This window comes from Neocloeon triangulifer, unplaced genomic scaffold (assembly GCF_031216515.1).
Source record: "Neocloeon triangulifer isolate White Clay Creek 2 clone unplaced genomic scaffold, ASM3121651v1 ptg000014l, whole genome shotgun sequence".
In the NCBI taxonomy this organism is placed as follows: Eukaryota; Metazoa; Arthropoda; class Insecta; order Ephemeroptera; family Baetidae; genus Neocloeon; species Neocloeon triangulifer.
Window position 1 is genome coordinate 590676 of NW_026775556.1, and position 23967 is coordinate 614642.

Sequence of the window (23967 nt, forward strand, 5' to 3'; positions counted from 1 at the left end):
GCAGGGACTCGTGCGTGACGTCACGTAAAAACAAGGAGGCTGCTTGTTTTGGTCGGTTTTGCCAGGTTTGCTTCTGATCTGAGATCTGAGCCATAAAATTGATAAAAATTATCTAAAGTAAGTTTGCAAAAATAAATTATCTGCGAGCTTGACTATTTTTTTTATTTTTATTTTTAAATTTAATAAACTGATTTGGCTCCCATATTTGACATAAATTTATGTTATTTTAAGTGCTATTGGGTTGTTTTGATTTTTGGCTCCAGGGGCCGCAGTTGGGAGATTGGAAAATTATTCTCTGAAAATAATACACCCGCGTTGAATACACCAACCATCAGTTGAGGTCAGTGACGAGCGAGTACCATTACCGTTTAAGATTATTCTGGTGTTTTTCTTCGATCTTTGATCGACAAGTTTCACACTTGTTTGAAAAATCGAAAAAATCAATAATAAAATTTTATTTACATCAAGCAAAACATCAATAAAATTGCACACTACTTTTTGTTTTAATAAGTTGCTTCCATATTTTGCAGGTGTGTGATAATTTAAGATTGCTTTCTTATCTTTTGACGAAGACTTGACGACAAGAGGGTCACATACGCTTAAACCAAAAATGGTTAAAAGTGATGGAAGGTAAAGTAAAATTGAACATTTTTTGAAAATTTTTTTTTATTTGATCATTACATCTCAACACAGAAGCCATTTATATTTGAATTATAAAATTAACGTTGTATTCCTCATAAATTTTTAATGAATCAAAATCATTGACTGATTGACTTTTACATAATTTTTTCCCTCGTGCTGAGGAAGATAAAGTTTTAAGTAAATTCTATTTAAGTTTTTGAATGATAGATAATTATAATTTCAGAAGCAATCATGGAGCTTGAGCCACTACTGGAGAGTGCTATAGTGAAAAGGTCGGAGGTGAAAAACTTGAGGCCGTTGAAGGAATTGACTTCAATAAATGTTGCAAGCAGCTATGAATGTGCACAACCCACTCTTGCACTAATTCAATACCTCTGTGAGTTTATTTTGTAACAAACATTCCCAAACGTTCCATATAATTTATCACTTTATTACTAAATATAGTCTTAATTCTTTTTTTACAGCGCCTCCGTTGCAAAAAGAAATCTCGAGTCGCATGGCGGCCTCCAATGAAAATCGGCTGACCCCTGCCAAAGCTGCCTGGGTATTTGAATTGGCGAGCCGTCTCTTGAATACCACCACAAAGGAGTTTGACTTTGGCATCTTCGGTGGTCAATTCCAGCATTGTGCAGACTATGAGCGTGCCCAAAAAGTGTGGCACATGCTGGCTGAGAAGTGCCCAAACTTGGAGCAAATCAACGACAAGCGCTACCATGAAACGGACTCCTCGAACCCAAAGAAGAAAAACTTGCACATTAAAAATGTGATGCCTTTCCTACAGAAATTTGGGAAACTGAAGCACATTGTCCTGAAATATTATATTTGTGACTCAGAAGACTTGGTGCAGCTTGCTCATCATTTTCCAAAGCTGCTAACTTTGTCAGTCACTTTTGAGTTGGTCTGCTTTGACACTCTGAAAAAATTGTTCCTTCTCCAGGACCTGGAACGATTGGAAATCAATTGGGACAAAGACGAATTTTTCAATATTGACGACGCGGTTTGTAAAATACAATGCAAAATGTTTAAAATATTTTCATTATTATTTTTATAGGCTGTGCTTGGAGAGCAGACCCACTACTTCAATCACTTTAAAACCGAATGCATCGAACAGCTGCCGTGCTTGCAGTACTGCTCAGGAGGTGGAGAGTACCACAACTTTCGTCCTTACCGAGGCAAAAGAAAACTCGCCCTTAAAGAAATGGAAGTTTTAGGTGGCTTCGATTTGCAACTTGTACCCTTTTTAGAAGACCTTCACTTAAAAGGACCTCTCAAAACGCATCTGAATGGAATTGGAGGACTTTCAGACCTGACAGTTTTGAGTTTGAGTGATGTTAAAGAATCTGATGTGTCTGATCTTCTTACCCAATGTGGTGCAAAGCTTCATGAACTGAAAATATACATCTGGGATTCTGAAGCAGGTATAAACCCTTACGAGTTAATTGTCAAGTGCCCGCAGCTGCATAAACTTGACGTTAGCTCTGATTTATATGACGGAGAGGAAAATATATTCAAACCTCAAGTGAATGCCAACCATTTAAAATACCTGAAGGACTTTTCGCTCTCACGCATTGGAAACAAATTCCCACCAGATTTAACTGCACTTGTGTTGGCAGCGCCAGACTTAGAGAAATTTTCCAATTGGAATTTTTCCCATGAACACCTGGTCCATTTAACTGAGCAGCTTGTTGACGGACGCATTTTGCAAAATCTTAAGTCCTTTACGTTTAATTGTATCAATCAAGAACCTAGCTTTTGCACTGAGTTGATTAAATTCCTCTGCTTCCTTCCAGTTTATGCCCCGAGACTTGCATTGATGACGTGTGAAATTGCAAGTACGGAATTTGATAAGCAAGTCAAAAAATCTTATCTTTGTAACGGTTTTGACCAAATTGATGGTTTCAAATTCATTTTGGGACATTTAGGGATCTTTTAACTATTCACGTTGAATGCTTAGAAAGAACAATAATGGTATATGATTAAAAAATATAATTTCCTCTTATGTGATTCAAATAATTGATTTTTTACTGAAATATCGCAAATGTGATGAAAAAGATTAAATAAAAATTACTGTCTTTTAGCCTGTAAATATCTATTAATTGCTTGGGCTTATTTTATGATTTATAATCTTCAATATGAAAAGAATTCGATTATCACAATAGTTTTCTAAAAGTCTTGATTTTTGTATAATATTATGTGTTTTAAATAAAACTCAAATTTTGATCCGGACATTATTGCTTTAATAATGCATTATACACGTATGCAATTGTGGTAAAAACAAAGAGATCATATCAATAGATAAAAAAAGTTATTTTTTCTTTGCCTTGAGGGCGAGCAGAGTCGTCATCAGACTCGGCAAATGACGTAGATCGCACCTTTTGGCCACAAGATCTTGAGGCGCAACGCCGTGGTTGCTGACGTGGCCCAAAAAGGCCTCTTCACTGGCAAAAATATTGCCACACAACGGACAAACCCAACGGGCGCTCACAGTGCCACACCGACTAACACTCATCTGAAAGAAAACAAAATTATTTCAGGCCAACTCATTCCGTAGATAAAAAAGAAACCTGGAACTCGTCTAGAGCATCAGAATGCTCTTCCTGGAAGTGGGTCCTCAGTCTGTTAGTACTCAGCCCTTTCCACTCACACGCCACACACTCAAAAATGCCCTCCACAGTCTCTACCGTACCAACACTTTCCTCCTTGACTTGAGATTCCAGCACCTTGGAAACTAACAAGTTGAAAGGTTTCTTATTTTGTTTGGATAAATTTTACCTTTGGTGCATTTTCTTTGACTGGCTCGCAATTCAGTTCGGCTGGCTCGCACTTCAGTGAGATGAAGGCAAACTGCAGAAACTTGTTCATTAGATCAGTTTAATTACAGCCAATTTAAAGCTTACTGGTTCCGTAGCTAAAGATTCCTCTTCAAAATCTCCGCCTTCCTGTTTCACCATGACACATTCTATTGGCGCTAGTTTGTTTTTCTAAAATTAAGGCATTGTAGAACGATAGATTTGAAAAACTTATGACTTTTACTTTTGCCTTGGGCGATATCTTAATTTTAAGTTTTTCCTTCCTTTTAGTCTTTTCCTTTTCCACCTTCCTCCTCTCTATTTTCTTCCTTTCAGGCGGAGCGACCTTATTAGAGGAGGGCTGGCACAACTTGCAGTTCTTCCGTCTGCAACACAATCCCAAGTGGTGCCGATACAAAGCCAAAGTCGGGTAAATTCGCTTCTTTTTGCAATGGGGACACCTGGAATTTGGCTAGAATTACATCTAAATCTGATGGAAGTAAAAAATTTACTTGTATGTGTCAAAAATCTGGCCGTCCTTAGACAAAGATTCGAGATTCGTTGGCTCCTTGTGGCTGAGGTAGAAATGCTTTTTCAGTCCCTTTTCGCAATAGGTGAATTTTGGGCACTGCCGACAGAAAATTGGCTCCGGGGCCTCCTGGGTGAAGCCCTTCCACTGCATGTGCTTGACAAAATTGTACTCGGTTTCGAAGGAACGTTCGCAACCTTCGCATATATAATTAATCTCCCTGAAACAAAATTCAACAAACTTGAATTCCACCCAAGGTTTATAGCTTTAGACCCACTTCGAGTGCCGTCTAGGAGGGGGCGGCACGTCTTCCTCCAAGGTTATGACCGCAGGCGGTTCAGGTTGGACGACATTGACCTCCGGCAACAGCGGCTTGACCTTCAACGTGGGAATGGACGAGACGAGCAGAGACTGAAGGGTTGGCGCGGTCGACTTGTCCGCTTGTTTCTGCAGCTTGGCCTGCACCTTTACCGACTGCTGTTGCGCCGAGTGCACCCTCGCCTCGTCCAGCAGGGTCTCCATCAGGGTCAGGTGGAGGCCGTCAGGGGTGGGGGCAGGTAGGATTTTGCGCAGGTTGCTCGAGCCGGCGCTGTACTGCAGCAGGTTGGAAAGGGACATGGTGTCCGAGACAGGGACGCGGATGCGTCTTGCCCTCAGAAGGGTCAGCAGATGTCGACACTTGGTCGGCGACATGCTGTGGATTTTCTCTGCCATTTTCGTTTGGGGCACCAAACACAGTCTGTAAATCTCATCCATGGCCGCTTCCTGGCAGTAGTCTTCAGGAGGTTTCACACTCATCCCGGCTACAAGCAGATGGATGAAATAAATCTTGGCATAATTTTGAGTTAATTTTATTTTAATTTGTTTGAAGATAAAAATGGTTTTTCTTAATATTATAATAAAGCAATAGTTTTGATTTTTAAGTTAAGTCCTACATGAATCTATAATGTAAAATAACTGAGAAGGTTTAAAACATTTGTGAATTAAATTAACTGGGATGAACTTTGGTCGGTCAGTTAATTTAAATTATTAAAAAAACTTCCACTTTGATGACAGTAAAAATTTGCAATCACTGTTGATTACCTTTGGAAATTATATCGACCAGGGACATTTCGATGACGTTGCCGACTGTGAGCTTAATAGTAGGTTTCCTCAAGGGCTTGATGATTTTGCATACCAGTATGGGAATTGCTGCAGCATTGAGCACATGGTTGATAGTTGCATTCTTCGAGAGCAGCACACCCGTGTTTTCCACTTTCTTAGCATGCTAAAAGTTTTTTTTTTCAGTCAAAGCTTTTGGCAAAAATTAATCATGATCATACAACTTGAGGGACTAAAAGGGGGTCTCGGGGTTTGACGATGGAGAAGGGGTCCTTGTGAGGTGACTTTAGAGGGTCGGAGACCGAACACTTGTGGGAGGCGAGGACGGCGGCTGAAGTGGACAGGAAACCACACTCAGGGCAGCGTTCCACTTCCCCCAAGGAGACAAACTCCTGGCGCAGGTTGGCTGCCCTGAGGAAGGCCTCCTGCACGGCCGCTGGGTCGTCCAGGTCCACGCCGTGAAAGACATCAGGTTTGATGTCGTGCTCGTTGAGGGCGTGTTCCAGCAGGGTCGTCGCGTCCGGCAGCGTCCGCTCGCAGAATCCGCACGTAGGACCAGCGATCACCAAGGGAGGATCAAAGTCATCCTCGTCGTCCAGATCCACCTGAAGAACCGGGCAAGGTTTAAATTTCAACAACGTACAAGGCTAATGTAAGTTTGCAAACCTCTATTTCGGTTTTGTACTCCATAATCTATTATTAGTTTCACAAAATCTTGTGAACCACTTTCACTGTTGACGTTTTCCTCTCTCCTCTTTTTCTTTCCCTTCCCGTTTATTCGTCTGGAAAGCTGCACATTTTTAGGATCAAAAGTATTAGCGTTATGCCTTCCTTATATAGCAATCATCTGAAAAAAAAATTAATTTGGGCTTAAAATTGGACCAGAAATGGAATGATTAAAACGATGGAGTATATTTATCACACATCAAAGGAAATATGTACATAACAAACAGATAACACTTCACAACCGAGGCTCACTGCGGCGGATGGGGTCTTTTTGATCTCGGAAGTTTTAGCAAAATTTTTGCTAGTGGTGATGCCTTTTTGTCCAACAATCTCTTTTTTTTCTAAATAATTGTTTTCCAAAAATTGAATGTAAACAATGTATTTGTATCAATGTGGACAAATAAACAACAATAAAAACATTATACACACTTCTCTTTGATCTCTTCTTCTCTTTTAAGGCCAAAGTCTGATTTGTCGGCAGGTCATATTAATTAAAAAAGGGCATTCGATTGCGGCGTGACCTTTCTTTTTTCATGCGCCCAACAACATGCAAAGCTCTCGCAGAGCTTCGGCGAAATTTCTTAAAATTATTTTATTCCAAAAACAAAGAGGCGTAACGCGCAGTCGCCATATTTGATCATATGTTTTTGGCGACTTTCCTGAGCGGTAGAGTTTTACAAAGGAGAGAGACGATTTTAAACTATACTCGTTATTTAATGATATTTTTTAGCCTTAAATATACAGAATATAAATAAAATTAATAAAAAAAACTTTAATTACAGAGCCGATCAATTTTTCATTCTTGTTTTGGTAATTATTACAACAGAATTTTGAAATTTTCCAACTCCTCGCTTAAACAGCCACTTGGGCTTCGAAAAAGTCAAAACAAATAAGTTTTTGCAACTTTCAACTTTCACAAATGAAACAATGAAAGCCGGAGAAAAATGCACTTGTAACTCATTTTCTAATCATAACTGCAATTAGAAATTCTGGCTCAGCTAAGAACCAAAAAGTCTGAAGTACAAGAACTGCTTACATAATCGATTCAATTTGCACACACATTCATTCAACCCTAAAAGGTTTATTACAAAACAAAAATTATATTTACATAGTTTGATCAAACCCATACATCTTTTACAGTCTAGGAAAATGTCTGGTTGCCAAAGTTTGATCTGCTCTTCGCGACTGCTGCTGTCAAATAGTCGACTTGTGATGTGTGGCTGGCAAAGGCACCAGTCATCCACCCAGCAGGCTGAAGAAGCAACAACTAAACCGCCTCAGAAAAAGAACCAAATGATGGCCTGGCAGGTGCACAGCTTTGGCGGAATCGACCAGCTTGGATTGACCGACTCGGAGCGAATCCCAAAACTGCTCCAACCAAACGACATCCTCGTCCGAGTCAACTGCACCTCTGTCAACCCTATTGACTTGGCCATGATTAGTAAAAAAAAAAGATTAAAATGTTGAATGAAAATTTAAATTTTATCTTGTCAGGTGGTTACGGCAGTTCTCTTCTCAATCTGGCCAAACAGGCGGAAGACCGCGTTTGCAGAAATGCGGCGGCCGAGTTGAGTTCTCTCGAGTTTCCCGTCACCCCAGGAAGGGACTTTGTGGGCGAGGTAGTTGAGTGTGGTGCTCAGGTGCGACACCTGAGGATTGGTGATGTCGTGTGGGGGGTGATCCCACCCTACAGAAGGGGCGCCCACGCACAGTTTGTCCAGGCATCTGCCGATCACGTAAGAAAATATTTCTGGAATTAAAATGAATCAATTAATATAATAAAACTTTGGTTAAAAAGGTGTTGCGGAAACCAGAGAATGTTGACGACGTTTCAGCGGCCTGCGTTCCTTATGCTGGTCTCACAGCCTGGTCTGCACTTTGGGCGCCGTTTTCAGAGTATGTTTGGCCAAGGACAAAAGTGCTGGTGCTCGGCGGCTCTGGCGGAGTCGGCTCACTGGCAGTCCAGATGCTCAAGGCATTCGGAAGCAGGGTAAAAAATATTAAAAAAATTATATTTTAATTCGTCCTATTTATACGATTTGCTGTTATTAAAAAAATGTGTGTTTTTTTTGTTAATTTTTGTAAATTTTCAAATTTTTAGGTGGTGACAACTTGCAAAACGGACGCTGTCCCTACATTGGAAAGTTTTGGTCTGGAGGCTGTGATTGACTACACAAGTCCTGATTACTCGCGGGACATCAAAATGTGTGGCCCGTAAGTTAGAAATCCAACATTAATCGATTCATAGTTAACCATGCAAATTGTAGTCTATTTGTTCAGAAAATTAAGCAATTTATTTGAAATTTTTTACCATTAAATTAACTGAACTGAGCCTTCTGGAACTTTTTCTTTTGCTTTCATACAAATATTCAACATAAATTTAGGCAATTATTTTCTATATTTTGAGATTATCGAATATTGATGTGTTTTCTTAATTTCAAGCAGAAAATTTTAAGTAAAAACTTAAGTTTGTACATTTCCACTTCAAAATCAAATCTACAAATTTAGTTAAATTTGACCATTCAATTTTGATCAAATTATTAATTTTATTACTTGATTTAAGCATCGGTTGTATTGCTTGATTTTTAATTGTATTTATTCATATTTTACAACTCTTGTTCACTTTCAGTTACGACTTAATTCTGAACGCTGCAGGCCTGTCTGGGACACCCCACATTGACAATATCAAAGAGTGGCGCCTGGCGCGCTACGTCACCCTGTCGCCTCCTCTGCTGAGGAATTCAGACGAGTTTGGCGTCCCCGTGGGCACCGTAAAGAGCGTCCTTGACGCATCCATGCAAAATTTGCAGTCTCTGAGGTCAAAAGGGGCGCTCGTCCAGTGGGGTTTCTTTGCCCCGTCACAGAAGGGGTTGCAGCAGCTCGGCAAACTAGTCGCCGACGGCAAAGTCAAGCCGGTGGTTCACAAGAAATTCAAGTTTTCTGAATTGCCAGAGGCTTTCAAGTGTCAACAGGAGGGACACTTGAGAGGCAAAATTGTGGTTGTGATGGACGTTTAAGACTTACGTAAATTATTACAAAAAAAAATTATGTATAAATTAGAATTACTATTATTAAAATATAATAATTTAACTTAAATAATTTTGAATATTAATTATGTTAATTAGAGCAGAATTTGTATGTTCCTGTTTTAGTCACATTATAGAAATGAATATCTAGATAAAAATAAATAACATTGAGAATCTGATAAGAATGTGCGGAATGGAAGGGAATTCAGAGTCAATTGTAGACTAACCACATCCACATTCACTTGGAGCGCACCAAGGTCGGTTCAACTTCATGACTCATATAAATTGTCAGTTGCGCCGGCTCGTCAACGCTCCTTGCTGTTAAAATGTTCTCGTGGTGCATCAGCAAGTTTGGAGGCGCCGACCAACTCACCTTGACCCAACAGGACGGCTACAGACCACTGCCAGGGCCTCAAGAGGTGCTGGTCAAAACCTCGGCACACTCCATCAACCCCATCGACGTCCACGTCCTTGGTAAAAATTTAATTATTAATATGCTCTTCTGAAAACAACTTGAATTCCAACAGGCGGCTACGGTGCTCGCTTTCTTGGGCTCTTCAGGGACTTCCCGCTGACCCTGGGCCGCGACTTTGTTGGAGAGGTGGTCACCTGTGGGCCTAAAGTGACCAATTTTCAGCCTGGAGACCGCGTCATGGGAATGTTGCCGCTATTGAAGCAGGGCACGCACTCAACTTTCCTTGTTGTTTCTCAGGAAAATGTATGTTTTCCCTTTAAAATTTAAATATTTTATCAAATTTCGAATAAAATCTCCAGGTTGTGAAGAAGCCTGCCAATTTGGAGGACATTGAGGCTGCGTGTCTGCCCTTGGCTGGAATGACAGCCTGGTGTGTTTTGAAGACATCAGGTTTGAAAAACGCCAGGGTTTTGGTTTTGGGGGGCTCCGGAGGGGTCGGATCGATTGCTGTCCAAATGCTCAAGGCCTGGGGATGTCAGGTAAAAAATAAAATGATAATTTTTTCTGATTAAATCAGGTTTTTGATTGATTCAGGTGGTGACAACTTGCAGCAAAGATGCAGTGCCTCAGTTGGAAGCTTACAAGCTACTCAAGGTGATTGATTACAGAAGCGCCGATTACAACAAGCAGATTGAATTCAACGGACCGTAATTTCCGAAATTCTAAAAATAAAGTCCAAAATTTATTATTTAATCTAGGTACAATTTGATTTTCAACGCAGCTGGTATGTTGGGCACTCCCCACCTGGAGAACTTGAAGAAGTGGCAGTTGTCCAAGTACGTGACCATCACCCACTCCTTCATGACCAATACGGACGTCTACGGTCTCATCTTTGGAATTCTCAAGAGTCTCATAGAAATAATCGCCCTGAATATTTTCTCCCTCGCAACTCAAGGGGCCGTGGTCAAGTGGGGCGCGGTGACCCCTTCTTCAAAAGGGTTAGAGGAATTGGCCCACTTGGCCAGCGAGGGCAAAATCCAGCCCTTGATTTACAAGACGTTCAAGTTTTCCGAGATGCCACTGGCCTTCAAGTGCCAGCAGGAGGGACACACCAGAGGAAAGATTGTCGTCGCCATGGACATGTGAATACATGGTTATGTTTAATAATTGATTAAAATTTTCTACATCAACTATTGGAGTTTAAAAAATTAAAGTGAATAATAGCAATAGCTCTGCATTTTGGGTTTAAAATTAAATTAATCTAATAGATGACGGCCTTTTTGACATATGATTTCTACCAGTACAGAACCTGCGCTGGTTGTGAGAGATCTTCATATTAAAGTGGGTTAAATATTTAAAACGCTCCTCAAAATTTCCTCTTAATAATCATCCGGACGTGTCCGTTGGCAATAAGCTTTTTGGTGCTATAACAAATTTCCATCTCATGTAATCTTCAGTCAAAATGAGTCTTGACGTAAAAAAAATATCTTCATATTTTGCAAATGAAGACATGCTAGTGGGTCAGACTTCATTTATTATGTCAGTGTAAATAAAAATTAAAAAAACTTATACATTGATGTATATTTTTTATACCCTGTGTCTTAATTATATTAGATAAAAACATTCAAATTAAATCATTTCATGCAAAACAAATTGAATTTACAAAATTAAAAAAAAAATCCTCCCATCTAATAGCTTTAATGGTGGAGAAAAACTTCTACCCTTCCAAATTAACAACCCTTATTTTTCACCCGTTGTACACCTAGTTGTGTTCAATAAATACTCTATCTTATTTTAAAAAGTTTTTTAAATATGAAATAACATAATTAAGTCATTTAAACCAAATAAAAAGTATATTTCTATAATAGCGAAAGTATTTACTTCCAAGGGGCCGAGTCCAATGGACAGCAATGAAACCGCACCCTCCCATCTCCAATACTTTCATATTCCCAGAGATTCGGGAGGTGAAAGATTCTTGTCGCAATGGTCATGTGAAAAGGCAGATTAATTTTCGATGCAATAAAATTGTCTGTTTATTTAAAATTAAATTAAGAGATAAAACGTGATAAAAATTTCGTCTATGATCCGACCGAATCTGGTGGGACTTCTTCTCAGCGTTGGAAACCAAAACGATGAAAAATTCACCACAACTTGATTAAACGTCTGATGGAAAGAGATTTTACAAAACTATTCAGAGGAGGATTCTCAGGCAAGTGACGGACTGTCCGTTCCACTGCCACTGCCGGCGGCAATTTCTTTGCTAATTACACTTTTGCCCTTGCTCTTGGACAGGGTGGCCAACTCCTTCTGCAGGTTCTTCAGCTTGATCTGCATCTGCTCGGCCTTGTTTTCGTGATCCTTCTGCATCGACTTCATTTTGGCGCGCAACTCTTGCTCCACGGTGAAGTGCTTCGCCTTCAGTTCCGTGATCTGAATTTGCAAAAGTTCTCATAGAAAAGAATTTGGAAAAAAAAAATCGCGGACTAACTTGTTTGTCCTTGGTAAAGAGACTAGCGTCCTTCTGCTGGATTTGCTTTTGCAAAGAGGCGATTTTCTCTTTCAACTGAGTCATGGCCACGACATGGTCACTCGAATTCGGGTCTATTTCCATTATGGGCGCAGGAGGGCCTTTGACCACTTTGGCAGGGGGCTCGCCGGGCAGCTTGGTCACGTCTACCCTATTAGGCCGTTTGTGCCTGTAGTGACCACCTCTGCAAGTTCAAATTATATTAGAAACTAATTATAATAAAGGAAATTCTAAACTTCACAAACAAAATGTAGCGCATAAATTTCACAAAGTTTTCCAACTGGAAACAATCTGTTTCTTGAGAAATTATCACAAATGATATGAATGGACTCCATCAATTTATGTTGAACAATTTTTTTAAATATTTAGGAATAATTAAATTAATTTTGAATAAAAAACAATCAAAGAGAAATTGATTTCCAAGATAATAAAATTTTCTCTTTTTAATATTAAACAGCCCAAAACTTTATCCATAATTATGTTTTTAATTACCTAAATTCAATATATTTGTAAAATAAAATTGCTCTTTACTTGTCTTTGCGCTCCTTCTGCTGCATTTTGTGTCTCTCGGCCTGCGTCTGTTTGGTCTTGGCTAGCGTCCGCTTGTAGCTGAGTGTGCACAGCCAGCACAGCAACTTGCCGTCCACCTGCCGTTCCATTTTGAAACAAGTTACTCTTGGTTTTAATTATTTCTTTTTTAGAACTTTTGGCAAACCTTCTTGTCGTCGTCCTTGCGGTCAAAGGCGCACTTCTGCTTGCACTGGTCGCACGTCACAGGCGGGCCGTACTTCTTTTCCGAGTTGGCGCACCGCTGGCATTTGTTGTTGATGAAGCCGGCGATGATGTTGCAATACTTGCACGCACTCGGCTTGCCATACTGCATCACATTCTGCTCGCACTTTTTGCAGATCGTCGACGTGCTCCCCTTCCTGAAATTTACACACAAAATTAAACCACAAAAATGTTTCTGCAAAAATTTTATGGCTGTTTGATTGAAATGTTTTTGTACTAAAATGTTCTTGTTATACTTGGCAAGGGTTCTATTTTGGAACAAGATCAAGAAATTTCAAAACAACATACAACGTCGTCCTTGAGACTAACGGATTGCTCTCTTCTTTTTTTTATATAACATGTTTCTGATTTAAATAATTTATCCTCTTACGTGCTCTGTTGGAACTCCGACCGACAAAAAGTACATTTCACTATTGGGAAAGAACCTCTGCATTCCTGAACAAAAAATCAAACACAAAATTAAGAAAAGTACCGAAAAATTCAATTTTTTATTTTTTATTAAATTGTTAAAAGTTTGGGCTTGAATTTGTTTCTCATGAACTTCAATCTTAAATTTATGTATTACAAAAAAAAAATCAAAATTAATTTTCAATTTTTAGTTGATTTGACAAGAGAAACTGTAAACATGGCATTGACACCAATTCGAGCGGAAGTTGAGCTCGACCTCTGCGAGTGTCCGAGTCCTTTGATTTCGTTCTCGTCGCGTGCCTTTGGCCAAGAGAAGAATTTCCGCTCGCAAGCACGTCGCCAGAGCTCAAACTTTCAGCGGAAAAGCGAAATGAAAAGAGAGTCGGGTCGGTGATCGCACCTTGCAAAGCTGCTGTCCGGCCGACAGTTCCTCGAAGGGGTGCCTCGTGAAGCACCGCGAACACGCGAACAGCGCACCCGAACTGCTGTTGTTCGTGTTCATTTCTTTAGCGAAGCACACTTGGCCGAAAACGCGCAAATTTCCCGAAAAAGCTTCAGTCAAAATTAGATGCGATGCGAAATGCAAACAATCGTGTGTTCGTGTTGCAAAAGCAGCAGAAAACTAGACGCGCGAGCTATCTGCCGGTCGTGAACTGCACTAATATGCGCAAAAAAACGTAAATAGAAACAAGGCGCGAAATTTGAAATTCGAGAAATCTTGTGTCTGGAAAACAGGCATGGTTGATCTTTTAAAACTCTAAAAATCTGTAAGGAGGAACTGAAATTATTTGTTAGAGGTGCGTATGGAAATTTTAGCATAATAGGAAACTTGAGATTCATTAATTCGTCCTATATATTTAGCCAAGAAACTGGAAAAAGGCTCATTTCTGCTCCAATTTTGTGAAGCACCAATATTGCAAGGATCACTTTTTTATCTTATACATATCCTTCAAGAATGCTGTCAAGGGCTACAAAGATGACCATCAAACAGGTATTTTCTTAAATTTCTAATTTAATTCTAAATTTTAATTTGATTTACGTGAATTCAGGTCTCAAAAGAACTCCAAGAAGGCGTAATCCAGTCGTCTGAATTTTGCCAAGCCTCTCTGCAGAGGATAAACAACACAAAATACCTAAACAACTTTATCACCGTTTCCAGCGAACTCGCCAAAAATCAAGTTCAATATTCAGAAAAATTAATTAAATCAGGCATTTTTTTCTTTGTATTTATTTTAGGTATTATCTAAAATTTAAAAATCTCAGGCTCTGCTCGAAGTCCTTTGGAAGGTTTGCCGGTGGCTGTGAAAGACAATTTCTGCACTAGTGGGGTGAGGACGACGTGTGCCTCAAAAATGCTTGAAAACTTCATCCCTTCGTACAACGCAACCGTAGTGCAGAAACTGATCGACCACGGCGCCTGCATTGTTGGCAAAACCAACATGGATGAATTTGCCATGGGGTACACATTTTGATATTGATTTGAATTTTTCTATATTTTATATTAATCTCTAGTTCTGGAGCCGTGGACTCTGCATTTGGGCCAACGAGGAATGTGTGGAAAAGTCAAGTGGAAAATTTAAACACAAAGGTTGACCCTGAGGACTGGTTTATTGCTGGCGGCAGTTCCGGAGGCAGTGCAGCCGCCGTTGCCTCTGGCGCCTGTTTTGCGTAAATTTTTGCAAAAACATTGAATATTTGGCTTGAAATCCTTTTTTTTCAGGGCTCTGGGTTCCGACACTGGAGGTTCGACTCGGACGCCGGCCGCCTACTGTGGGGTTGTGGGGCTGAAGCCGACCTACGGCCTCCTGTCCAGGCATGGACTCATCCCCCTAGTCAATTCGATGGACGTTCCAGGCATTGTGGCCAGGAACGTTGAAGACACAACTCTTATTCTAAGTAAAAACATATATTTTTCCCTTTGTATTTGTTAAAAAAAAAGATATTAATTGTAATTTGCAGATATTTTGGCCGGATGGGACTCGAAAGACTCGACAACGGTTTCAGATCTGTTCGAACCAATTGATTTGGAGGAAAACTTCAGCTTGAGCCGGCTTACGGTGGGGATACCCACAGAATATCACAACCCAGACGTCGACCAGCAAATTTTGGACATTTGGAGCGATGTGGCTTCCTTATTGGAAAGACTAGGCGCCAAAGTCATTCCGGTAAATTCTTTATCTTTAACTAATCCAAATAATTTTCATGTTCAATATAAAAAAATTAAGGTTTCTCTTCCGCACACAAAATACTCAATTGCATGCTACTCGATTCTGAACCACTGCGAAGTGGCGAGCAACATGGCCAGGTATGACGGAATCGAGTTTGGCTTTAGAGCTGCCGAAACCAAATCGACTGAGGAAATGTTTGCAGCCTCGAGGAGTCACGGCTTCAACCAGGTGGTGCGCGGCAGAATTATTTCCGGCAACTACTTTTTACTCAGCAGGTGAGCACATCAGTTTTTGTTCAACAAAATAAAAAACTTCTTTTTAAGGAATTACGAAAATCACTTCATGCAAGCGCTGAAGTTGCGGAGACTGATTTCTGAGGACTTTTTGAAGGTCTGGGCCAAGGGCGTTGATTTGCTCTTGTCGCCTGTGACCTTGGGTGAGGCGCCCAGGTACTCAGATTTCAAACTCAAAGACAACAGGGAGCAGTGCGCCACGCAGGACTACTGCACCCAGCCAGCAAATTTAGCAGGTAATGAATTAAAAAATTATAACAGATTTAAATTTTGATTTCAACAGGTTGTCCGGCAATTTCAATTCCAATTCGACTGTCTAAGGGCGGAATGCCTCTGGGGCTGCAACTTTTGGCCCCAAACTTCGGAGAGCGCAATTTACTGAATGTGGCCAGAAAAATAGAGACCGAAGTGGATTTCCCTACCCTCATGCTAGACGACTGCCTGTGATTTTTTAATATACAATTTCAGATTTAACTCAGGAGTGATTGCATATTTATTTCTGCACTTAACATAATATCAAAAATTAGAATACATTTTAGCTGATTTTAGCGTAAACTTTAAACAAAGTTTAATAAGTTTCTCTGGTCACATTGCTCAATCGAACTTTATGGAGTTGACAGTCATGTCGATCATGCCGCCGCGGTAGCTGCCGCGCTTCTTCTTGGTCTTCTCAGCGCGGAAGGACTTGCCCTTGGTGCATCTGAGGTCCTTGTTGGCCTTTTCGCCCCAAGACCCGCGCGCGCCTCTCTGCAATCAGTCGAATTTGATTTTCTTATTGTTGACAGGGTTGGCCGGAACGTGCTGTTGGTTCCAACTGCTCCACTGGGTTCCCCTCGAGGTGTCCCCCCAGGAGCCCCCAGGGGTGCCCCGCCCCCTCCCTCTACCCCTGCCTCTTCCTTCGAACCCTCCTCCTCTGCCCCGACTCCTGTCCTTGAAGCCCCCGCTTCCCCTCTTCTGCTCCTCGGTGTACACCCCCAGGTAGCCCCGTTTCCCCGCCAGCATTTGAACGTCCTTGCCAAAATTGTAACCCTTCCCGTCCGCATAGCCCGAGACCGCTAACAAAGGGAATCCGGGGATGCCGCCCTCGTCACCGCCACTCTGCAACCAAAACAAAACGGGCGTGACCAACAGACATCCCCAGTCTCCCTCCGAGCAACTAATTTAAACTATTTACCTTGGCGTCGAACGAGTTGTCTGCCAGCCTCGGGTCTACCGCAATTTCTGCTTCTTGCACCCTCTTGAAGGGGACGTTGGCACCCTGCACATGAAAAGTTTTAATTTGGATCTTTTTCTTGTTATTTCGTACACACCTTTTTGGTTTTAGCCTCCGCTGCTTTGGGTTTCCCAGTCATTGGAGAGTCAACAGCCAATTTCTTCTGCAAATATTGAATAATTAGTACCAATGAGATATAAAGTTGCATTTCATTGCCTTTGGAGGTGCCTCTTCTTCCTGCATCTTTCTTTTGGTTCCTACTACTGGTTTTGGTTTTGTCACAACTTCTTCACTTTCATCAGATGATTCTCCTGACGAAGAAGATTCTTTTTCTACAGAGAACCTTTGTTAAACCATCAAATTATGAAACAATTTATTCTTTTTACTTGATCCATTTTGTTTGGCAGCGGTTCTTCCTAATTTAGGTGGTAATTTCACAGCTGGCGTTTCATCCTCATCTGAAACAAAAATTTACAAAGTTCACTCATTAGGATTTCCCATTGAGATCTTTATAAAATCATTAACCTGAACTATCCTCTTCGCTGGAGCTTTCAGCCTTTTTAGCAGGGACCGGCGCCTTTTTGGCAACCACTGCCGCAACCTTGCTGGCCGGTTCGTCGTCGGAAGATTCCTCTTCTGAGGAAGTCTCCTTTTTGGCTGCAGGCTTGGGAGCCACCTTAGCAGTAGGTGCAACCTTCTTGGGCGGCGCCTTCTCTTCCTCTGAGGATTCCTCCTCACTTGAGCTTTCCTTCTTCTTGGGCGGCGCTTTCACAGGTTGTGCAGGAGTGGCAACCTTTTTCGGAGCCTCGTCTTCCGAAGATTCCTCTTCACTCGAACTTTCCTTCTTTGCAGCCACTTTGGGAACAGGGGCTGCCTTCTTTGCCGGAGGTTCATCCTCGTCCGAAGACTCCTCACTGGAACTTTCCTTCTTTGCTGGAGCCTTTTTGGCAGGTGCCACTGGTTTTGCCGGAACTGCTGATTTTTTAACAACAGGATTTTCGTCTTCCGAAGACTCTTCTTCGCTGGAACTCTCCTTCTTAGCAGGGACAACCTTTTTCACAGGAGAGGCAGCTGGTTTTGGTGCCACAGGCGTTTCATCCTCCGAGGATTCGTCATCGCTGGAACTCTCCTTTTTTGCAGGGGCAACCTTCTTGACAGGGGCAACTGTCTTTGTAGGGACAATCTTTTTTATAGGAGAGATTATTGGCTTTGCTAGTTTTTCTTCCTCATCCGAAGAAGACTCCTCACTGGAGCTCTCCTTCTTGGCAGGAACTACTTTCTTTACAGGAGAGGCCGTTTTAACTGCAGGCTTTTCTTCTTCCTCAGAGGAATCCTCATCGCTTGAACTCTCCTTTTTGGCCAAAGGTGCCTTCTTGGCAGGTGGCGTTTTTGCTGGAGGTTTCTTTGCAGCTGCTTTAGACTCTTCCAAAGAACTCTCCTTCTTCTTGGCAGCAAGCTTTGCTGGGGCTGGTTTGGCAGGAAGTTTCTTGACAACTTCCTCTTCTTCGTCTGAATCCTCGTCACTGGTGCTCTCAGCCTTTTTGGCCACAGGGGCCGCAGCCTTCACCGGAAGCTTTTTTGGAGGCTTCTCGTCGTCTGAAGACTCTTCATCGTCCGAGGAATCGTCCGAACTGTCCTTTTTAGCAGACTTGGGGGCTGTGGGGGCAACCTTGGCCAGAGGCTTGGCCTTGACCACGACCTCCTCATCCGAGTCATCTTTGCCTTTGGAACTTTTGACCTTCTTGGGCGCTGCTTTGACAGCCTTCTGAGTGACCACAGGCGCCTTGGCCGCAATCGCCTTGGCCAAGTTGGCCTTCTTGGGCGCTTCGTCCTCCGAGGAATCCTCCTCGCTGGAGCTCTCCTTCTTGGCAGGAACCTTTTTCGGAGGCAGGCCGTTTGCTACAGGCTTCTTCGTTGGCTCCTCCTCACTCTCTTCAGATTCTTCGTCTGAAAAAAAAATCAACTTTTTAAACGAAAGATCACCAACTAAAATTATTTCCTAACCATCGTCTGACTTTTCTAAAGAGGCAAGCAACTTCTCTTTCAGTGGCGACGATCTGAAATTTATTCATTAATAATTTTCAATGATTAAAATAGGATGCTTACGTCAGATAATGTTTAACCACATCCTTCAATTTAGGAGCTTTGGACACTAGTGGTTTCTGTAAAGTAAAACAAAGGAATTAATTTGGTTAATAATAAACAAATTTAATGTAAAAAATCAATCGATAATTCAAAGGGTCGTTAATTGAGTCGATTTAATTGTCAAAAATCATAAAACACTCTTAATAACAAGAATATTTGAAGATAAATTGCAGAAAATCAATCCAAAAATGTTCACGGCCACGTTTTTGGCCGAAACGCACGTGGTTTGCTTTGTTTGTGCTCGAAGGGGGTTTGCAGAGACGCCGGTCGGATGCGAAATTCGGCCCGTTCGCCGCTTGACTCGGCCGAAAAATTTGGCAAAACGCAAACCTACCGCCGAGGTTTTCTTCTGGAAGATCTGCGCGAACGTTTTGTCCGTCGAGTTGAGCAGAAAATCGTAAACCAGAGACAGCGTTGCACCGTCTTCGGACGAGGCCATCGTGTTCGACGCAATCGACGCTGAAGGGATTTAGTTTACTGAATGTCCGCAAGGCGCCGCTGGGGTGTCGCTCGAGAGCCAATCAGATCGCTGCGTTGCGCGACCCTCCTTGGATGCAGCTGCGTGAGGACGAAAAGGAGGAAAACACATGGGTCTCTGTTTACAATTTGCTGATGGTTTTTCAAAAGAAACGTTTTGCCAGGAATTTTGCTGAAGAAATAATTTAAAGCAATTAATTCAGGTATTTCGAAACCTAATCAAAAAATTTCAATTGAAAACCTGGGCAAAATCGGCGAGGTTCATTTGAGGAAAATTGATTTTTTTGACACTTCTCTCCTTCAGCGACGTGTCTCCTCGTTTTTGAACTTGCAAGTTTTTACAGATTTTGTCGTGATTTCAGGCAATGGCCGACCCTGGCAAACCGAGCATGGGCCTGCCGAGCCTCGGCAACGGGCTGCTGTCGTTGGGCGCGCGGGGCAAACTCGAGTCGTTCCGCACCCCACGCGACCTCACCCTGGGCGTCAAGCAGAAACGCAAATTCGAGCCGACCCTGCCGAAGAAGGGCAAGGCCAAGACCTCCCCCGTCAAGGCGTCGACCCCCGTCAGCAGTCCCAGCAGAGAATCTAAGAGCAAAGAGCCGCCGGCAAAAAAAGCTCGGAAACGACCGCCCAAAGACCGAGTCGCCTTCATCCAAGTCCGTGTTTCCTTTTTTAAATTTGCACCAAAACTGATTATGAATCATTTCAGACGGAAGGGTCCGTGTTTGGTCAGGGCCAGGCGGAGCGGCAGTTCAAAGTGAAGGACCACTACGTCTGCTCGTCGGCCGCGAGCAGCTCAAAAAAGACTGAGGTCTCCAGACCCATCCTCAAAAAAGAGGCACCACTTTTCAAATTTATTGTCGTTCAATTTGACTGAGGGTTTAAATTTAGGAACTAATTGAAGTACAAGAGGAGTACGCGGAGGCGGCGGAGGACGAGGTGGTGCTCAAGATGAAGCGCGCAGACTTCTTGGACAACCCCGAGGCCAAGGCGTCGTGGGGCGACTCGAAGCCGCTGCTGATTCAGCAGAAGGTTGTGACCAAAGTGGAGATCAAAGCGGACCCTGACGCCGAGGAGGACGTGTCACCCACCAGCTGTGCCGAACCTGAAAACCAAACTGTGTCGGGGGTCCTCGGCAGGACAAACGAACTATTTCTAATTCAGGTTGATAAAAAGTCTCCGTTTATCAAATTAATTCTAACAATCAAAATTCAGGTTACAAACAGGCCTAATTTTTAAATAATTATCTGAATAAATGTTTTATTGAACTTGACAATATTAAAATTTAATTACCAGTGGCACATCAACGAGGGGAATTTAGAACATTTTGTTTTCAAAATGAAAAATTTAAATTTTTATTTTCTTCGGGCAGCATTTTCACCAAAGACATTATAATATTAAATTTCTGCTTTATTTGTCTGACAAATGGAATTGATCAGTTTCCAGATTGTCTTCCGGGCAGGGTGGAAAAGCAGGAAGAAATTAGTGAAGAACCCTCGTCCTCTGGAACTTCCAAAGTAACACTTTTTTTATTTAAATTTTATTCAGTCTAAAAATTTGCATATTTTCCTCAGACAAAAAAGAGCATACCTGCGACGTTAAGCGACCTTCCGGAGGGCCTTTTGGGCTACATCGAAATACTCAAGTCAGGCAAGGCGAGATTGAAGATGGGCAACCATAGTATGTGCCTTGAAATGGCCGCCTCGAGCAACATCAGACAAGTAAAACAGTTTTAATTCGTTCAAGTACCCTTAATTTAACTTTCATTCAACGCAGGAAATAATTTCCGTGGATGTGAATGGTGAAGACCGGAGTGGGTCAATGTGTGACCTTGGACAGGTGAACGACCGTCTCGTGTGTGTTCCCGACTGGCACTCGGAACTGTTGGAGGCGTTTCAAAAGTGAATGCTGTGGTGATAAATTTAATATATTATTAAATCGTTGGTATCCTTGGAATAAGTAAATCCATATCTTTTTTTAATGTCAACACAATTTTTAAATGATACTTTGGCTTTGGAAGTCGTAGATTTACGATTAAGGGATTCTTGAATCATGATTTCTTATTATTATTTGCAGAAACTTGATTGGAATTGCAAAATCTCAATCAGAAAAAAAACTAAATTATAAAAGTCATTAAATTCATTTAGATTTTTTTAAATAATCAGTCTGTAAATGCAATCAAGTGAAGTTTTTGTAATCTTTTTGATTAAAAAAATTATTTCTAATTAGATTCTAACAAAACCAAATTTAAATTAAGAGTGGAAAAAAAAATCTAAAATCAGTCTGCCCATTTATTTTTTACAAGTTATAATTTTAATATATAAAATAATTGGTCTGATCCGAGAGCAGAAAGTTTAATAAAAACTTAAACCAATTTAAAATTTAACCCAAAAAATGGCAATTTTGGGTTAAATATTTTGTTCCTAAACCGCAGTGGAAGTGTCACAAAACAAATGTAGTAACTATTTGTACTTGGCAGCTTTTAGCCGAATTAACTCCTCTGCTCAGCAAATACAATAAAATCTCCACAGTGCAATCTTTCTCTTCCCCCAAGATTGATGTTAGTGGGGGAACTGCAAACCAATGAAATGCACTTATAGCCAGTTAATTAATTAACCAATTAGCGTCCGAGTGCGAGAAAAGTTCCCTTTTCTCTCGACCCGGTGCAGAGAGAAATAAAGACTTTGCCGGGAAAGGAAATTAAATTGTAGCACGGCGGACCATTTGTCATCTGCGGGGATGAAGATTGTGTAGATCAGGCGCGTAGATAGCAGCAGATTTGGAATTGCGCAGTTGATATCTAATCATCTCACGTGCCGCTAAGTGAGCTAGCCTTGTTGTGTCAAATTACTGCAGCTCCTTCCCATACCAGCGAAAAGCCTCAGCCAAATACGTGATCTGCCCGGATAAGAAGAAAAGGAGAGAGAAACACTTCTTCTTGCCGCAAAACTTTGCCAGCTCGGCGCCGCGTATTGCATTTTAACAAGTTCCACACGCTCTTTTAGTCCTCCTTAACACAATTGCTTGCGCCAATTGTGATTTGACTCATTTTCATTAATTTCATAGATTTGTCTTGTTTTCTATTATCATAAAGAAAGTTCTCATCAACGGGTTTGTTTAAAATCTTCCCTTTAAATTTAAATTTCAAGTAGAATTTCATTTAAAAAAAATCATTAGTAATTTAAAATTTCCTAAAAAAAAACTATTTCAGCCTGCATATTTAGAAAGTATGCAATCCGCTGAACTTTCGAGTCCTGCCGGTTGCGTGACAATTATTCTCTTCCGCTCTCCCAGCTTTTGATGGAATTATTTCCGAAATTGTCGTCTCTCTCTCATAAACACAATTTTCTAATTTAAAGTTTGTCGGCAATAAAGCGGAAATCGCACCCGATCCGGCCTTATGGATGGACTCCCCTGACGAAAACAAATAATCCTGTAGGCTGCGGCGCGCGCGTGTAATTAATTTAATAAAACGCGCGCTCGGCGCAATTTTATGGCTCGGCGGCAATATTTGCGGTTTTATCGGCCGAGACACGAGCCCCCAGAGACGTTTGATTGAGCGGGAGCGGCACTGCGGAGGAATTGCGCGAATGCGAACTGTCACAGAGACATGATGCGACAGCCAGCCGCCTCTCATTGCAACTCCCTCGGCGCTGCCACTCGTAATCGCATCTCGTCTCCTCTCTCCCGCAAGCCAGAGAACAACTCTATTTATTCTCTTTGCTTGATTTACCCGAAATTTCCTATTAAAGATAAATTTTGGAAATTTATAAAAAAAATTATACATTCAGAAAAAAACACTTTTTGAACTCGATTCATTTAAGTTTTTTATGCAAATGCGATTGGAATCAATTTGCACGTCCGGACGGACGAGAGCGCTGTGGGAGGACAGAAAATATAAATTCGACGACGCGTATCTAATCAAGTATGAAGCCAGAGCATTCGAAGTATTTAATGGAAAAGAAAGTCAACTTTTACGACGCGCGCAAGAAAGAGAGGGATCGAGTGAAGGGAAATGAATTTGAATTTTTATTCGCGCAAACTGATATGAAATATGACATTGGTTTGCTGCCCCGCCGCCGCCGCGTAATGGAAGAAATATGTAAAGCAGAGAAAAGCCGCATTTATTCTCCTATTTGCCCCGGCGTGCAGTCGACAAATAAGCAGAGGGAGCATGAAACTTGCCGTTATTTTATTGGAGACGAGTGCTTTCATCTGCTGCTTGGGTCGCCGCGCTGCAAATATGCCGCACGGACTGTAACAAATTCAATTAAAAAAAATTTAAAATAACAAAAACACCTTTTAAACTCTATGCTGCTGGTTCTGTAAATTTCCTTTTCTACTTATATAGACATTCTTTTTAGTTAACAACAAGAATAAGTACTAAGTAGTCCGACCGCTGTAAAAGCGTCTATTTCAAATATGTAAATCAAAAATTATGTTATATAGGCGAAAATTCTGCAGACTGTTTTGTTACATTCATTTATAATATATTGAATTCAAAACATTTGTCCCATGCAAAATTCAAAATTTTTATTTGTCTCAATTATACATACTAGTTTATAATGTCTGATATTGTGCGTTCTCTTTATTTCCTAGAGAGTTCTTATTTCATCAAAATTAAAATATTTGTTTACCTTTAATTAAGTTTCGGCTTATAACAAAATATACATACAAGTCTTTTGCCTTTAATTAAGGACTCCTTATTGCAATGCT

The 23967-nt window shown here is 41.3% G+C and overlaps 8 protein-coding genes across 16 annotated transcripts; 5 read left to right on the top strand and 3 right to left on the bottom strand.

The window, feature by feature from the left end:
* LOC132201375 (uncharacterized) lies at positions 1–2868 on the top strand. Of its 6 annotated transcripts, XM_059627510.1 has the most exons (7): positions 1–117; positions 264–340; positions 531–630; positions 866–1018; positions 1107–1521; positions 1580–1639; positions 1694–2868. In XM_059627510.1, the coding sequence occupies exons 3-7, from the start codon at positions 624–626 to the stop codon at positions 1851–1853; spliced, it is 795 nt and encodes a 264-aa protein (XP_059483493.1). In that variant the 5' UTR covers positions 1–117; positions 264–340; positions 531–623; the 3' UTR covers positions 1854–2868. The 6 variants fall into 6 exon arrangements, with proteins under 6 accessions (XP_059483493.1, XP_059483487.1, XP_059483490.1 ...); XM_059627504.1 differs by having other exon boundaries at positions 2–117; positions 1107–1639; XM_059627507.1 differs by having other exon boundaries at positions 2–117; positions 869–1018; positions 1107–1639.
* Positions 2857–6401, bottom strand: LOC132201373 (uncharacterized). 4 transcript variants are annotated; one of them, XM_059627501.1, is made up of 11 exons: positions 6217–6399; positions 5728–5908; positions 5286–5666; positions 5044–5227; positions 4238–4763; positions 3944–4180; positions 3676–3892; positions 3540–3623; positions 3415–3486; positions 3207–3362; positions 2857–3151 (listed from the first exon to the last, which is right to left on the bottom strand). In XM_059627501.1, the coding sequence occupies exons 2-11, from the start codon at positions 5749–5751 to the stop codon at positions 2948–2950; spliced, it is 2085 nt and encodes a 694-aa protein (XP_059483484.1). In that variant the 5' UTR covers positions 5752–5908; positions 6217–6399; the 3' UTR covers positions 2857–2947. The 4 variants fall into 4 exon arrangements, with proteins under 4 accessions (XP_059483484.1, XP_059483482.1, XP_059483485.1 ...); XM_059627499.1 differs by having other exon boundaries at positions 5283–5666; XM_059627502.1 differs by lacking the exon at positions 3207–3362 and having other exon boundaries at positions 5283–5666; positions 6217–6401.
* Positions 6402–6636: 235 nt separating this feature from the next.
* On the top strand, positions 6637–8951 carry LOC132201378 (reticulon-4-interacting protein 1 homolog, mitochondrial-like). The gene is made up of 6 exons (XM_059627512.1): positions 6637–6866; positions 6928–7228; positions 7282–7523; positions 7586–7777; positions 7889–8001; positions 8417–8951. The coding sequence occupies exons 2-6, from the start codon at positions 6937–6939 to the stop codon at positions 8802–8804; spliced, it is 1227 nt and encodes a 408-aa protein (XP_059483495.1). The 5' UTR covers positions 6637–6866; positions 6928–6936; the 3' UTR covers positions 8805–8951.
* Positions 8952–8999: 48 nt separating this feature from the next.
* Positions 9000–10797, top strand: LOC132201380 (reticulon-4-interacting protein 1, mitochondrial-like). The gene is made up of 5 exons (XM_059627514.1): positions 9000–9287; positions 9341–9531; positions 9588–9767; positions 9823–9935; positions 9987–10797. Exons 1-5 carry the CDS (start codon positions 9140–9142, stop codon positions 10372–10374), a joined length of 1020 nt encoding a protein of 339 aa, XP_059483497.1. The 5' UTR covers positions 9000–9139; the 3' UTR covers positions 10375–10797.
* A 223-nt stretch (positions 10798–11020) lies between these two features.
* Positions 11021–13565, bottom strand: LOC132201381 (protein FAM76A). The gene is made up of 6 exons (XM_059627515.1): positions 13356–13565; positions 12918–12982; positions 12471–12684; positions 12287–12402; positions 11717–11939; positions 11021–11658 (listed from the first exon to the last, which is right to left on the bottom strand). Exons 1-6 carry the CDS (start codon positions 13455–13457, stop codon positions 11434–11436), a joined length of 945 nt encoding a protein of 314 aa, XP_059483498.1. The 5' UTR covers positions 13458–13565; the 3' UTR covers positions 11021–11433.
* A 37-nt stretch (positions 13566–13602) lies between these two features.
* Positions 13603–15897, top strand: LOC132201377 (glutamyl-tRNA(Gln) amidotransferase subunit A, mitochondrial). The gene is made up of 10 exons (XM_059627511.1): positions 13603–13752; positions 13817–13946; positions 14005–14164; positions 14219–14414; positions 14468–14623; positions 14676–14851; positions 14915–15120; positions 15181–15398; positions 15447–15652; positions 15700–15897. The coding sequence occupies exons 2-10, from the start codon at positions 13911–13913 to the stop codon at positions 15861–15863; spliced, it is 1518 nt and encodes a 505-aa protein (XP_059483494.1). The 5' UTR covers positions 13603–13752; positions 13817–13910; the 3' UTR covers positions 15864–15897.
* LOC132201372 (nucleolar protein dao-5-like) lies at positions 15883–19264 on the bottom strand. Its single transcript, XM_059627498.1, has 9 exons — positions 19109–19264; positions 18736–18791; positions 18634–18686; positions 17155–18576; positions 17016–17087; positions 16846–16961; positions 16727–16792; positions 16591–16674; positions 15883–16163 (listed from the first exon to the last, which is right to left on the bottom strand). Exons 1-9 carry the CDS (start codon positions 19211–19213, stop codon positions 16011–16013), a joined length of 2127 nt encoding a protein of 708 aa, XP_059483481.1. The 5' UTR covers positions 19214–19264; the 3' UTR covers positions 15883–16010.
* Positions 19265–19300: 36 nt separating this feature from the next.
* On the top strand, positions 19301–21219 carry LOC132201379 (DNA-directed RNA polymerase III subunit RPC4). The gene is made up of 7 exons (XM_059627513.1): positions 19301–19454; positions 19614–19907; positions 19961–20089; positions 20143–20415; positions 20691–20768; positions 20826–20972; positions 21028–21219. Exons 2-7 carry the CDS (start codon positions 19617–19619, stop codon positions 21154–21156), a joined length of 1047 nt encoding a protein of 348 aa, XP_059483496.1. The 5' UTR covers positions 19301–19454; positions 19614–19616; the 3' UTR covers positions 21157–21219.
* Positions 21220–23967: the final 2748 nt, after the last annotated feature.

Coding starts and splice junctions, on each gene's coding strand:
- LOC132201378 (XM_059627512.1), top strand. CDS start 6,937: ATGTCTGGTTGCCAAAGTTTGATCTGCTCTTCGCGACTGCTGCTGTCA. Junction 7,778..7,888: donor TCAAGGCATTCGGAAGCAGG/GTAAAAAATATT, acceptor TCAAATTTTTAG/GTGGTGACAACTTGCAAAAC. Junction 8,002..8,416: donor GACATCAAAATGTGTGGCCC/GTAAGTTAGAAA, acceptor GTTCACTTTCAG/TTACGACTTAATTCTGAACG.
- LOC132201373 (XM_059627499.1), bottom strand. CDS start 5,751: ATGGAGTACAAAACCGAAATAGAG. Junction 3,624..3,675: donor AGATATCGCCCAAGGCAAAA/GTAAAAGTCATA, acceptor CCTTAATTTTAG/AAAAACAAACTAGCGCCAAT. Junction 3,487..3,539: donor AATCTTTAGCTACGGAACCA/GTAAGCTTTAAA, acceptor AAGTTTCTGCAG/TTTGCCTTCATCTCACTGAA.
- LOC132201379 (XM_059627513.1), top strand. CDS start 19,617: ATGGCCGACCCTGGCAAACCGAGCATGGGCCTGCCGAGCCTCGGCAAC. Junction 19,908..19,960: donor ACCGAGTCGCCTTCATCCAA/GTCCGTGTTTCC, acceptor GAATCATTTCAG/ACGGAAGGGTCCGTGTTTGG. Junction 20,416..20,690: donor ACGAACTATTTCTAATTCAG/GTTGATAAAAAG, acceptor GGAATTGATCAG/TTTCCAGATTGTCTTCCGGG.
- LOC132201381 (XM_059627515.1), bottom strand. CDS start 13,457: ATGAACACGAACAACAGCAGTTCGGGTGCGCTGTTCGCGTGTTCGCGG. Junction 12,983..13,355: donor CCGGACAGCAGCTTTGCAAG/GTGCGATCACCG, acceptor TTTTTTGTTCAG/GAATGCAGAGGTTCTTTCCC. Junction 11,940..12,286: donor CAGAAGGAGCGCAAAGACAA/GTAAAGAGCAAT, acceptor TTGAACTTGCAG/AGGTGGTCACTACAGGCACA.
- LOC132201380 (XM_059627514.1), top strand. CDS start 9,140: ATGTTCTCGTGGTGCATCAGCAAGTTTGGAGGCGCCGACCAACTCACC. Junction 9,532..9,587: donor TTGTTGTTTCTCAGGAAAAT/GTATGTTTTCCC, acceptor TAAAATCTCCAG/GTTGTGAAGAAGCCTGCCAA. Junction 9,936..9,986: donor CAGATTGAATTCAACGGACC/GTAATTTCCGAA, acceptor TATTTAATCTAG/GTACAATTTGATTTTCAACG.
- LOC132201372 (XM_059627498.1), bottom strand. CDS start 19,213: ATGGCCTCGTCCGAAGACGGTGCAACGCTGTCTCTGGTTTACGATTTT. Junction 16,675..16,726: donor CGGAGGCTAAAACCAAAAAG/GTGTGTACGAAA, acceptor TTTCATGTGCAG/GGTGCCAACGTCCCCTTCAA. Junction 16,164..16,590: donor ACAACTCGTTCGACGCCAAG/GTAAATAGTTTA, acceptor GACTGATTGCAG/AGAGGCGCGCGCGGGTCTTG.
- LOC132201377 (XM_059627511.1), top strand. CDS start 13,911: ATGCTGTCAAGGGCTACAAAGATGACCATCAAACAG. Junction 15,399..15,446: donor AACTACTTTTTACTCAGCAG/GTGAGCACATCA, acceptor CTTCTTTTTAAG/GAATTACGAAAATCACTTCA. Junction 15,653..15,699: donor CCAGCCAGCAAATTTAGCAG/GTAATGAATTAA, acceptor TGATTTCAACAG/GTTGTCCGGCAATTTCAATT.
- LOC132201375 (XM_059627504.1), top strand. Junction 1,019..1,106: donor TGCACTAATTCAATACCTCT/GTGAGTTTATTT, acceptor CTTTTTTTACAG/CGCCTCCGTTGCAAAAAGAA. Junction 1,640..1,693: donor TTTTCAATATTGACGACGCG/GTTTGTAAAATA, acceptor TTATTTTTATAG/GCTGTGCTTGGAGAGCAGAC.